General features: G+C 38.8%; 1 protein-coding gene across 1 annotated transcript in view; it reads right to left on the bottom strand.

Annotated features, from left to right (window-relative positions):
* Window positions 1–1,355: 1,355 nt before the first annotated feature.
* The window catches only part of LOC306950841 (neural-cadherin-like), a gene marked incomplete at both ends in the record, with an annotated part of 44,845 nt that continues 32,617 nt past the window's right edge, over window positions 1,356–13,583 (bottom strand). Inside the window, 12 exons of the mRNA XM_079541226.1 lie at window positions 1,356–1,769; window positions 2,335–2,489; window positions 4,525–4,769; window positions 5,518–5,698; window positions 6,290–6,554; window positions 7,335–7,501; window positions 8,087–8,267; window positions 8,826–8,949; window positions 9,417–9,544; window positions 9,924–10,051; window positions 10,895–11,109; window positions 12,115–12,392. Of these exons, the coding sequence (XP_079397352.1) occupies window positions 1,356–1,769; window positions 2,335–2,489; window positions 4,525–4,769; window positions 5,518–5,698; window positions 6,290–6,554; window positions 7,335–7,501; window positions 8,087–8,267; window positions 8,826–8,949; window positions 9,417–9,544; window positions 9,924–10,051; window positions 10,895–11,109; window positions 12,115–12,392 (2,481 nt within the window). The remainder of the gene's footprint in view (window positions 1,770–2,334; window positions 2,490–4,524; window positions 4,770–5,517; window positions 5,699–6,289; window positions 6,555–7,334; window positions 7,502–8,086; window positions 8,268–8,825; window positions 8,950–9,416; window positions 9,545–9,923; window positions 10,052–10,894; window positions 11,110–12,114; window positions 12,393–13,583) is intronic.

The raw sequence follows: 13,583 nt of genomic DNA, 5'->3' as shown, positions 1-13,583 counted from the left end.
GGGCACACTGTGTCTGCATCTCAGCTGCTGAATCCCAGCCTGAGAGTTGAATGTAGAATGAGGCCTGTGAAGAGTACAACATGAATAACTATTGCCCATGAAGTTAATAATTTTCTTCTTAGAATAATTGCAAAAAGTCTTTGTTTCTGAGAATAATGCTGGCCTGTTGCCCCCATCAGCTTGCAGCAGTGTGTATGGAAAACTTAGATGTAATGTCTGAAGTGTATACCCAGAACTTGAGTCCACATGTCAGCCAGGCTGCTTCCCTCAACTCCTTCTCAGCCAGAACAGGGTCCATGAATGTGTCTGTGGAAGTGGCTGATCAAAGCTGAGCGAGGAATAATTCAACAGGAGTCCAAATTTTAGTCGACCTTAAACATATGCAAGGAAGAGACATCATATTCAGAAAGCTTATTTATTATTTATATGGTGCTTTAGGTATGCATGATACTTCACAGGCAAATAAAAAGACATTGCTTGCCCTAAAGAGCTTACAAGCTAAATTAAATTAAAAGCAACCAACATGACAGTATATCCATAGCTGTGGCAAGAACACAAGGTTTGCAGATACAATTAATGCTGCTTTAGGAAGGGATAGTTTTTTGTTGTTTGGGTGTTTTTTTGTTTTTGGTTGTTTTTTGGTTGTTGTTTTTTTTGTGGTTTTTTTTTTTTTTTTTTTTTTTGCATAGCTTCTATTTACTTCATTTTTCATTCACTGTTTATGACTGCTCTGGTAATGAACTATGGAATCTGACATAACTGACTTGCGAGCATTACAAGACATTAGCTAACGTTTCCTCACAGGTAGATGTATCAGGAAAACAATAATATAACTTATGTGCCATCTGTGAATCAAAATTACTAGGCATGGGTAAAAATAGCCTTTACCTTTTCCAGAAAAAATGCCATGTTATCTAAAATGTGCATAACCATTAGTTGAAACTGTCTCATAAACATGTGCAAGAACAAAATTCTGCATGAACATTTATCATTTGAAAATTTGCAAGTTAATCTAGCCCATAAAATAAAAGTAAAAGCCAGAACTCCCCAAACAAGCTACTGATGCAACTGCAAGCAAAACCACTGAATTACTTCATTTTAAGTACCTCATTGTTTTATGCTTTCTTTCCTTTAGTTTTTATCCCCAAAAGTAAACGTTCAGAATGTCCCAATATAAAGAAAATATTTAATAGTAGGAGCTTAAGTGCAAACTGGTGCCCATTAGTGGGAAAGTTGTTTTGAAAATAAAAAATAAAAGGACGAAGGGCATTGGTACATAATCACTGAAAGCAAGAGCATGAAAAGCTGTCCTTCACACTCCCTTCCAAACACTTTGAAAATAGTACAGCTGGTATCTACCGATCTCCTACATCTGTATGTGAGTAGAGTTCACTTAATTTCTCAAACTTTGGTCCCCATTCTTTAATGTTGTCATACACTATAGCCTCATCTGGCTCAGAAGAGCTCAAGGTACTGAGACCACTAGCGACTGAGCCTTCTCCTTCGGTGTGAAACACCTGCAGTGAGTCATGTGGAACAGCCTGGGGACTGTGGTCAGCATCTCGAACAACATCTGACAAGTACTGACCAAAGGCTCTGCTTGTAAAAGATGATTGCATAGTCACCGATGTTCTGGTCTGCTCCTGCATGCTTGGAGATGCAGCACTAAAGAAGCTGTTCAGTTTTGCTGTTTTTACTTTCTTCTTGTAAAGCGAATAGGCTGGGCTGGTTTGAATAGACACCTGCAGTTCTGCCATGTTGTATGCATCCTGGAGTGAGAAACCATTCACATTACATTAGCATTCTCTAGTGTTCCAACTTTTCATGTTTTAGAGGACAGAAGAATTTATTAACAAGTAAAGCCTGCACTGAGAGATCTTTGAGAAAACAAGGATAGCATTTTTTCTGCTATTCCAAATGCTATCTCCAGACTCCAAGAAGAAACGGTCTATACAGAATAGTCCACATTAGGCTCTTTCAAGCCCATGGTGCTACAGCAGTACTCAGCAGAGAACTACAGCACCTCCTGAGCCATGAAAGCAGATATCAGCTCTTGGCTCTTTACTGCTAAACTCACACTACCAGAACATAAAGGATGCACATAGGATCACTTGCTTGGAGACAAATTAAAAAGTGATAGGCACTTATCTACTTAACAAAACATGAATCCTTGCGTGCAAGACCTTGCAAATAACTGATCTATCAGTTGCATTAATAAAACTGCAGAACAAAGGGTAAGGTCCTCAGCTGTAAAGGAAAAGCCTAATACACATTTTCATTATCATGGTGAGCCTCAGTCCCCTTTTAACAGTAATGTAGCACAGCAATCCTTACTTGGTCTTGTTCCCCACCCCCTTCTTCATTGTAGTTGAGGATATTTTCTCTGATGTCCTCTAAATCATCATGATGTGCAGCTGCACGGTGAACTGCTCCTTCCAGACCTTTGTGACGCTTCCAGTGAGCCCACAAGAAGACAGCACTGAACAGAGCTGTGTAAACGCACAGGAGCAAAAAACAAAATTCAGAATATATACGGAAGTGCTGCAGTGTGACTAAGACATCAGCCACTCTACACAAGGACCACAGAACCGGTGTACAGTCAGAAGCACTAGGGCTGTAGTTTTGTATTTCTCAAGAAGTGATTGATTTTTGCACTCTTCAATGTAGTTACAAGTGAATATGAATGAAGAAAAGGCCTTTAGAGTGTAGAAGACAACAGACAAAAGAAGAAATTATTTTTACACATACTCATAGGAAAAGAAGTCTTGTTTTGCCTTAACGCCTGTCAATTTAAACATTTCTCACACTGACAGTTGAAAAACTTCAGTATAAGATACTGAACACAGCATAAATAGAAACTTGTGCATTAGTGTGCTAGCAACTCTGTAAAAACAGATGAAAGCTCATAGTAAGACCTTAAAGCATTGGTACCGCTAACAAACACAGTCGTGAATTAAACCAGAATATCCTTCCGAGGGCAGTTCTGTAACACCATCTACATGAGCTCTGAACTAAAACTGGGACACACTGTGGCCCATTCCCTGCACTGCTCTCTGCCTGGACTCTTCAAGCTAAATCAATGCATTCAGGATGTTTTCTCCCCTCAGATTCCCAGAAACGTAGCACGCGATTTTTCACATATGGTAACTTATATTGGCAGCTGTTATTTAGCTGAGCTGATGTTGAGATACTCAAGAAGTCTTTTCATGTTCTGCACCTCTCCTGTTTGTGATACTGAACCAAGGTGAAGCCGCCCAGTGTTGCTTTACTTACAAAATGGTTCCAAATGTGAATTTCAGAGATTTATTCAGATATCAGAAGAGCAGCTTTTCTAATCTACTGGCAATTGACAAATGTGTAACAGAATTGCACGTATTAGTCACTTTATAATGCATTACTACTTTCTGGAAGATATGTAAGAGAAAGGGCACTTGAGATCTTGAGAACAGTGACTTTATTAAAATTCCTCCTAACAAAAGCTGCAGGTATGTGATAGTACCATAGTTAACCACATCTTTCACAACACACAAAACTTGGTTAAAAAGAACTGTTTCTGATGTATAATTTAGACCTGAGAGACCAGCAAGATTATTATGTACAAGTTGTCATTGATTTCTCAGTCAGGTTCAGTCAAGTACAAGTAATAGCATGAAGTCACAATAAAACTGTTATGTCACAAGAAAAGAAAAAGTCCTTCAGGATAATGATCTCTTCTCAATGATAAGTAACTGAGATTCTAAAAGCTGTGAAGCCAGCTAACTTTCCACATTATCTGCAGTTCATATTTGCATGGCAAACATAGCAGACTCAGGGAAAGAGATGGTATTTCCATAGCTACAAATAAATTCAAAAACAGCCCACAATAAACTTTCGTATTCTTAGTACAACTTCTGAACTAAATAAAAATTGTAAAAGCTATGAGCGAAATCCTGTGTTCTTACTCAGGCAAACCTTCATGAAACATGAAGGGCCCGCACACGTGGTCCTTCCTCAGCACTGAGATCCTTCTTTGGCTTTTCTTTCTGCAACCAAATACCAAAGCACAAAAATGGTTCTAGAAGCAAAAAGCAGCTGAGAATTATGTCACAACTGGTTAAGATGCAGGAGACTGCTCTCTCCAATCAAGTTCATTCCTATCACAGCGCATTTCTGCTGGACTGAAAAATGTTTCATGATCAGAAGTATTTCAAACAGTGTGTGCTTGGTAGCGTTTTTTCCTCATTCTCTTCAATTGCATTTGTTTCCAGTTACTATCTGAACAGTTCCTTAGGAATGAAGTGAAAATGTGCAGAAAATAGAACAACAGAGATTTTCCATAGCTATCAAATGTTATTCACTTAGCAATATATGCACATGGGGATGAGAAATGAGTTTGCTGATGGAGATGAAACCATGGCAAAGAAGTTAAGGCAGTCAAGTTGCCAGCAGGAAACTTTAGTTCAGCGTGAGGATGAGATGATGACTAGGACAAGGTGGACACATGAGATCACCAGAGGTAGTACAATAAGTAGTTACCATAACTACCTAACAGTGCCAAAAAGCAAATGCAGATTGCAAACATGGAACTAAAGGTCAGGCCTGTATCCTTGTGAAAGATTGCCAACGTGATTTCACAGTTACGTCCAGTATAGCCATCAGGGCAGTGGCATTGGAACTCGGTTGGTGACTGTGAGATGCAGGTACCATAGTTACAGGGCCTTTTTGCACACGCAGTGAGGACACACTGTCTGCCTGTGGCATTCTCCACAATCATGTGTCCCGGAGGGCAACTGAAAAGATGAAGGCAAAACAAAACCATTAAACTCTGAGAAAAGTCGACATGAAAGAAATCATTTAATACTTTAGAACAGTCTTTAAGGACTAAAGAATTGCTGAAGAAGCTGCTAGAAGTTACTTGTATTAGAGTAACTACAGAACTGTAGTTTTTTTTCTAGAGCAGTCATACAATAGCAAGCTCCACAACTCTACACTTTGACATCTGGGACTTTCAGAACTGAGGTAGTTGCACTGCCTTCTGCAAGATTACCCATCCTACAAAAACCTAAACTCAGCCCCAGCTGAACACACAACTCTTATGGTGCTTTTAATTCAACTTGTGAGGCCTGTAGGGGACCAAAGGTCACAGCTTAAGTGATGTAAGAGTCAGGTACTAGCAAAAGAAAGCACATCTACAATTGCACAGCATAAGCCTGAACAGAGAGAGCCATGCACTGCACTCTGACATATCCTATTGCATAATTTTGGGGGTTTTAAAACATTTTGCACATTCTGCTATTCTCTAAACATTTTTCAATTAAGACAGGCAGCCAAAATCATTGCAGAATCAGTGATGACTCTGATTTACATCAGCTAAGGGCAGCACCTTAAAGGAGAGTGTTCTCTGATGTCTCTGCAGCATCCAGTTGTTTCTCCATAGTTCAGCCAATTTGATGAGTGGCAGTCTTGAAGCTGCATGCTTCTCCAGCAACCACCTTTTCCTACCTGAACATGGAGAGTGCTTTCATTTCCATTAATTACCTGCATTCATGCATCATCCACAAATCAATACAAATAAATTCCTGGTTACAAGGGTTATTCCTACAAGCCTCTGAAGAACAGCCTTCTGTGACACCTCGGGTACTTAATATTGACACCAGCTCCTTTGTGTGAGTGTCCAGTGGGATCCTGTAGTTATTAAATCTGACATCCTTCATACATCCTGAGGCAAGACACAAAGAGACTGTTTTAAAGGCCATTCAGCAAGAATGATTTGAAGCAGCTGTAAGCTTTGGCATAATTTGTGCTTGACAAAGGACCCAGTCTACCAAAGCTTAAATCTAGGACTGTGTTTATCTGAACTTTCTTATTACTCTTCTCTATTATCTGAGAGAATCTGTTAAAGTTTTGATCAAGATTCCCAATGTTTTCTACAAAACCCAAGTGCTGCTGCAGACCTGTATGTGTGTTTTCAGTAGAGAATTCCAATTTGCAGTTTTGCAATATCTTTCAATGGGTACCAGTGTACCTCGTTTGGATCTCAGTTACAAATGCTCCATATACAGTCATGGGAAGAGGTTACCACCTTTGACTGAAATCTTGTAGCTAACAATATGCCCACATATTTCTCTGCTGTATCTTCTCCTAGTCAGAACAGTTTATTTGTCCTCTTGCAGACAGTCACCCAAAAAATCCAGTTACTATGGGCTCTACATAAATGGGGAAAATCTCTCTCAGCATGCCAGTGTAGTATCAATAAACTTTCATTTTCACATGCTCATATTGTGAACGTCGTAGATCATTAATTCCTTACCTTGAAAACTCTTGTTGAGATCAAATGGGTAGGTGTTTCCAAGGACCAAGCTGCTGGGGTCAATCACAATCTCTTTGTATATTCCTGCTGCTTTCAGAATTTCTCTCTTCCCACCTCCTTCATGAAGGCGAAGAGTAAATTCATTTTCATTTCTGTCCAGTGTGATGTGATGCCACTCACCATTATCAATGTTGTAGGATGGAAGGCTTACAAAATAATCTCCATCACCCAGATTATATGAGACTGCTAAGAATCCCCGAACAACCTTATGGATAATTAACAGAGCAGTAGGACAGAAAAGAGAAGTCATCACCTGAAGTTTATATTGATCTGTAACTATCACAGTACTTGAACTAAAACACAAACGTAGTCATCAACCTTAAATATGTATTTCTTTAAATGCAAGGAACATTTACACTGCATATACTGAGATGATTGCATAATAATGTAAAGTTACTTTAGGTATTTCTGAACTAGACAACCTAAATACTAGCAGCTATGTATCCACAATAGTACATAATTAATTCAGAGCAATTTTTGCCTGCCTCTCAGGCAAATTGATAGGGTTCAACAAAAGGTTGAGAATCTGGTGCATCACTTCTACAGCGACAACTCAGCTCAAAAGGCAACTCATTCAGTGGTATGTATAAGTGCAACAGGATGTAACTTTCAGAGGCCGACCCCATTACATCTGCTTACAGGCAGCTTCCTTGGCAGAGTCTGATCTACGCAGAATCAGCCACTCCTGGCCATGGCTGAACAGGACACCAGAGCAGACAGAGCTTTTCTGTATAGCTAATTTCACTTCACTTAAGCAGGCATTAAATTCCTTTGAAATGCAGTGGGATTCCAAAGTGGATTGTAGGGTCAATGTCTTAACCAAAGGCTCAGATCTTAGGCATCCATAAAAAGAACTCCAAAGGTTTTTGTGCTTAGCATAAGGATTTGAGCTCTATCTCCAACTCTTAGACTAGTTTCTCTGGGCTAAGTATAGGCTGGCATCGATTTAACTGCATGCTATTACTGTCCAGGACGACCTGCTCACCTGCAGGGTTATATGTTCATCCTTATTCCGGGACAACATGCTTGTGATGACACTGTCAGGCTGCCGTGTCCTTATCATGGCTTCAAACAGTGTCCTGCGGGCAGGCACAGTGATGGGAAGCTGATAACGAACGTGACTTCCTGGTCCAAATGTGTACTCTCTGGCAACTAAAAAGATAGGGATAAAGAACTTTAAACCATTCTGCAGAGAGGAGGAAATGTTACAATTCCCATTGTTTTCATATAAGAGTTGAAAGTAAAAGAAATTATTATAGTGCAGAGCATGAGATCTGTGAGATATAACTTGGCTATGTCCTTTCATCTGATTCCACAACTTCTCCTTTGCTCTCCTACTTCATCTTCCCCCATAATTATTTCTGACTTAATTCTCCTAATGCTCCTCTTTACAATGGTCAGGATGACAGCAGGAAAGCAGAAGCTCTGACCAAAACAAAAGAAAACACTGCAGATAAAATGCTACAACCAATTTTCACAACCTATTCTACAGTTGTCTTTTTGCCGCAGAGACTTTGGCTCCATGAGGGCTAAAGCCATTAAAGAAGGGTCCTGTACTTAAAGCACAGATCCATGAGCCCAGCAGAATCTATTTCAGACATCAACAGAACCATAAGTTCCAATTCCAGTTGTGCAGTTCTAATTCTCAGCAATCACTACTTGCAAACATTAAAGTTTGTATTTTGTTTGTATTGTAAAATGAACCTATTGATAACGTAACAGAAAAGCAGACCTCACCTTTATCACATCGATAGCCATAGTAACCAGGCAGGCAATGACAAGCAAAGGAACCCCAGTCTCCAAGACACCTCCCATGAATACCACAGGAAGAAGAGCCCATGGCCTCACAGCTCCCATCAGTAAGTGTGCAGCCCGGAAAGCTGTTCAGGGATTCTGCGGGAGACTGAAGGTCATATACCTTCAAAAGAAAATGTTATTTACACTTCATCCTTAAATAGAATTAGCTATATCATGTTAGTCTGTTCTTCAGTTGTAGTGTTTAAGACACTGCTTGCTTTTTGACACTTAAATTTTAACTTATTTCAACTGAAGTCCAATTTTTAAATATTAAACACCAAGACTGTTGAATAAATTTAACTGAGTATGATAGCAAAAAAACCCAAACCTTAGTATTTCCTAACAAACACCACACCTGGCACAAAGACACCATCAAGCCGTTGCCATTCACAAGTTCCCTGTGTGGGCAAAGCAGCATGAAAAACAGCTGCCCAATGTAGGATATAAACAAAGGCAGAGGTTTGTGCTAATACATCTGTTTGTAATTATGAAGCATTTTTTCAGGGTAGCTACTCTAATTATGACAGAAAAATCCAGAATTTTCTTCTATTATACACCAATGCACAAGGGCATTGAAAAGAATAATGGAAGCAATAATTTAAGTAGTAATAGAAATTTACTATGAAAGTAATAATGAAATTTCCACCTTTGCTAAAGCAAAACGTTACTCTTCTCTTACCTGGCTATCCAAGATGAAATTGCGCAAACAACCAGAAAAGTGTTTGTGTAGCAGCTGTGGGTAGGAATATGGCAACGATTCTTTTACACCGCCCAGCTGAAGAACATGGTTCCCATTCAAATACCTTTTGACATGATATGCATCACAAAAGCAAATGTGAATGTATCTTCAAAGACATCACATAACAAGACAGTTAAACATCTATACTGCATTTCCGAGGAACACGGGCTTTCTAAAATAACAGAAAAAGCCAAATACCTCCTGTTTCTGAAATACAGCTGATCAGCGAGCAGAAGCTCTGGCCCTTTAAAGTTAAGGATAACTTATTTTTTCTTTAGTGTGACAAAGTCAGTTGGGAGATTAACTGTGGGATACTTTATTACAATTCAATGTCTGTGTTCAGGCCAGGAAAAGCTGTAACAATGCTATACACCAAGTGCACTTTTGTGCACATGCTCCTCTTATACTGCAGGAACAAAGAATATTTTGCATTGATAGAGGCCAGAAAGCTAAAAGTTTGCTCAATGCAGTCCTAAAGGTACCATGCTCTGCAGTTTCTTCCCATCGCTCCTCTGAGCCAAGGAAACATACCTGGCCCTTCGCGGAACAGACCCAACGACTTCGCAGTTTGTACGATCGTCAGCAGACAGCCACCTGCCCACTCCTTCCATCTCTGAAACAACAGCTGAGCTGCAGTGGTCCAAAGTGAACCGAACATCCTATGCCAAAACATAGGATCACTGAATTAAGAATTACTGTAAGAATCAGGAAGCAAAATGATAGCAATTTTTCATCTCTTTTTTTTTTTTTTCTTTTTAAGACCATAAAGCAAAAAGTGTTGTTTTTTTGTTTTTCGTTTGGTTTTGCTTTTTTGTTTGTTTGTTTTTGTTTTCTACCATGCAATAAAAACAGTCAAGCCAAAACAGAATCATCTAACAAAAAAGATTTAATTTTTACCTCTGAGTAGTTCAACCATTTCTATTAAATCTACAAGGACGATTAGAATAATGCATAGAATTATCCAGTCTCTTTTCTCTACTCTCACCTATCTGCATAGGTAAATGCCAATATTCTGAAGGGGAAAATCAAACAACTGACCTGGCCACTGGTTCTCACTTCCAGTTGATGCCATGTTTTGTCTGAGACATTCAGGTGACTTGGAAACTGCAGCATCACAGAACCTGAGCCATGGCTCATCTTCAGCACAGGAATGCCACTGGAGAGTTCTTACACAGCACAGAAAAAATAAATGACATCCAGCTACAAGTAACCTTCTATTTTGGATATTTTGGCACAGCTGGTGGATGTGGATTAATGGTTCAGTATAGAAGTTTCAGTATAGAAATAACTATATTCTCTGACTACTGCTATGTAGAAATATTCATTTAATACAGTTTTTCTCTACTTGAGATTGTGTCACTTCTTTGTCGAGAGCCAAACACTAGAGCTAATTCCTGATAAGCAATTTGTAGTTTTATAATGCACATTTTACTCTCTCCTAACGTCTCCCCAGATTTACAAGTAATTGTAAAGTAGAGAAGATGATATTAATGATTAATGATATTCAACATTACCTTTCAAATAATTAAAAAAGCACCAACTATGCCACACATCTTGTATATTAATTAATTCACAAAAAAGCAGCAGCTTGCTACTGCTTTTAGATATGTATCAACTTCAGGCAGTGAGTTCTACTTGTGTATGAATTTTCCTGTGATAAGAATGGCATGCAATAGGTCTGCATTGATCGTGTAATGCCTATGTTCAAAGTATCAAAATTCCTTATGGCACTACAACTTTTCTAGGAGAATTATTTTTAATATACAACTCTGTCTGTTTTATTCTCCCCTTGGTTTCCTCTGCAACAGACCAATAGTTACAGGCTATAAAAAGGCAATACATCCAAAAAGCAAGACCTGTTAGAGAACATTTCAAAATATGCTTCAAAATGTTTTTCAACATTTTCAGCCCAGAAAATAAACTATCTCATAAGATGGAAAGATTGAACACTTCTCACAGCCCACGCATTCCCAAAAGGCAATTTTTTGCACACACAGTTGCTGCATTACCTATGGCAATGAAGTTTTCTGTATTCCCAGGTTCTGGATTTGATAAAGGACCACTGTATAATAGAAGTCCATCTGGAACTGCGGTAATAAACTCTAGAGAAAGGGAGCTTTCAAAACAAGGCCTGATGGGACGAAACCATGCATAACCATTTCCATGGAAACTGTGCTTAGTCTGCTGGCAGTCTGGTCCGTGAAATGAAGCAGGACAAAGACATCTGAAATGGCACAAACAAAAGATATGTTAAAATTCCCCAGTGTTCAACTGTTTCTTTGGTTCTACGTACAATCAACATAGGGCTGAAGTCACACTCTGAAGTAATGGCGTTTGCCACCTCAGATATACAGAGGTGCTCAGCAATTATTAAAATGCCTTAAGAATGAAGAATATATTTATATATATACACATATACATACACATATACATACACATATACATACATACACATACACATACATATACATACACATACATACACATATACATACATATATATACATATATGTATATATACATATACATACACATATATGTACATACATATATGTGTATATATATATGTATATATGTATATATGTATACATACATATATGTGTGTGTGTATATATATATATATGTATATGTATATATAAAATATATTTGGCCACCATAAAATCTGCATCTGAAAAATATCTCTGAGACCACAATGTTGGAAACATCAAACTATTTCGCTTTGTAAGCAAAATGAAACATCAAATATCAGTTGGTCAATTTACTGGAGGGAGAACTCAGCTCAAATAAAACGTGTCATTTCACCAAAGGAATACTGCTGCATGCAAGTTGATGTGACCGTAAAGAAATTTTCCCAGGTAGTGTTTTCTGAAGCCCTTACTGCTTGCTGTTTTCACTACATCCCATTCCCCTCTGCCCCATTGCTACTTAATTCCTATTGAATGAAATGCCCTTAAAAGTTACGTGTTGATAATGCCACCATTTTTTCCCAGGGTTTTTGTTCTTGCAGTATTTCCATCGATATCAAGACTAAAGCAACCATTACTGGGCCACTTGTAAAGATACTGCTGTCATTAACTTTACACTCTAGCACACTCGCAGGTTTTCTGTTTCTCTTTCAGCTAGGATTGCACTCACTGTTTTACAAGAGCTGAATCTTGTCAGCTACACTTGGCACTTTTAGAACAAAAAGAAAAAAGTAAGAAAAGGGGTGCAGTAGAAGTTTCCTCACCTGTAACCATTCAAAGTGTCAATACACATCCCACCATTGAGACAAGGGCTGTGGGCATAGGAGGAACAAGGCTGATGGACTCGGTTCCTGGCAGCACAGGTGCAGACAGCGCTGATGGTGGTCGTCACAGAGACCAACGACACGCTCCCTGCATCCACCACCGTTGGGATGTTGCTCACAGAGAGGTGGTTTGTACAACCACTGCCCTCGCTACAGTTTGCGCTCCTACATTCATCCACATCAATCTGTGAGATGCTCACTTGTAACGCTGACTGGACCTAAGGGAAAACAGAGTTTGACGTATGACCAGACTTTTCCTTATTCGTGGTTTTATTCACTCCTTCCTTTATGAAAACAATAAAAATTAAGCTATCATAAAATTAATAGAACGCTGTAGTTTCCTGAGTATTAGTAACACCCCTGTCCATAAAGGCAAGCAAAGCGATTTAACAAATGCCACGATTACACAGAAAACTTTATAGTAGGAGAATTTCCTGAAAGCTTAAATCACTGACATGATGGATATTGCATGTGTTAAATCGGTGCTGCACACTACCAGTGTTATTGCTCAGGATCAGGGCTCTGATAGCAGTGATACTCGTGATACTCACCTTCCCAGCTGTGTGGTCTACCTCACACTTCCTGCACTCTGACAGCAACCGTAACTCCTGCTCAGATATTACATCTTAACTTCTCTTAATTTCTGCATCCATAAGGATGCAGACTGGAAAATGGCAGCACTGAGCTGCATTTAGTAGGAATGTTTACAGACAGTGACGAGTCTGCAGGAATTAGAATTCAGCCCACTGATTTACACCCTAAGCTTCCGTTTCATCTCAAACTGTCTCGAACAAAATGCAATCAACTCAGCACCCGGTCATTATCTTTTATTCCATGTTAATCTTTGCTATTTCCTTATTTTTAATCACTAATTAATATTTGCTTTGGAAGGCCCATATAAAGAGGTCTTGTCATACAGTAATGGTTTTTCCACAAACAGACATTAAAAAATGTGCCCAAAGCTTCCTAATTTGATTTGTATTTGAAGGAAGATTCAAACACACCAAGCGACATGCATTTAGTGGCTAAACCTGAAAACAACAGGCCTCTCTATGGCATAGTTACAAGCAATGGAGATATACAAAGGTAATGCTAACAACATGAGATGAGATTCTTCTCTGTACACTCAATACGTATTTTTTCAAAGGATAAAATGAATGTCAAATATTCTATAAACAGCTGTGAAAAGACAAAAGGAAATACATAAATACTGAAGCTTATGTTTTGTTTTGCTTTGCAGTCATCTGAATTCACAGCCCTAAGAAAACCAACCTTTATAATCATTTGTCAGATATCCTACAATATCATAACGTGTACTGAAATCACATCCCCAAAGGCAAAAAATGTACATTACATTGACATGACGCATCCTGTCAGAGCACTCTGGTGCCTGTTGCTCACATCAATCA

Source organism: Tetrao urogallus (assembly GCF_951394365.1).
Source record: "Tetrao urogallus genome assembly, chromosome: 12".
In the NCBI taxonomy this organism is placed as follows: Eukaryota; Metazoa; Chordata; class Aves; order Galliformes; family Phasianidae; genus Tetrao; species Tetrao urogallus.
This window is presented reverse-complemented; position numbering and strand designations above follow the sequence as displayed.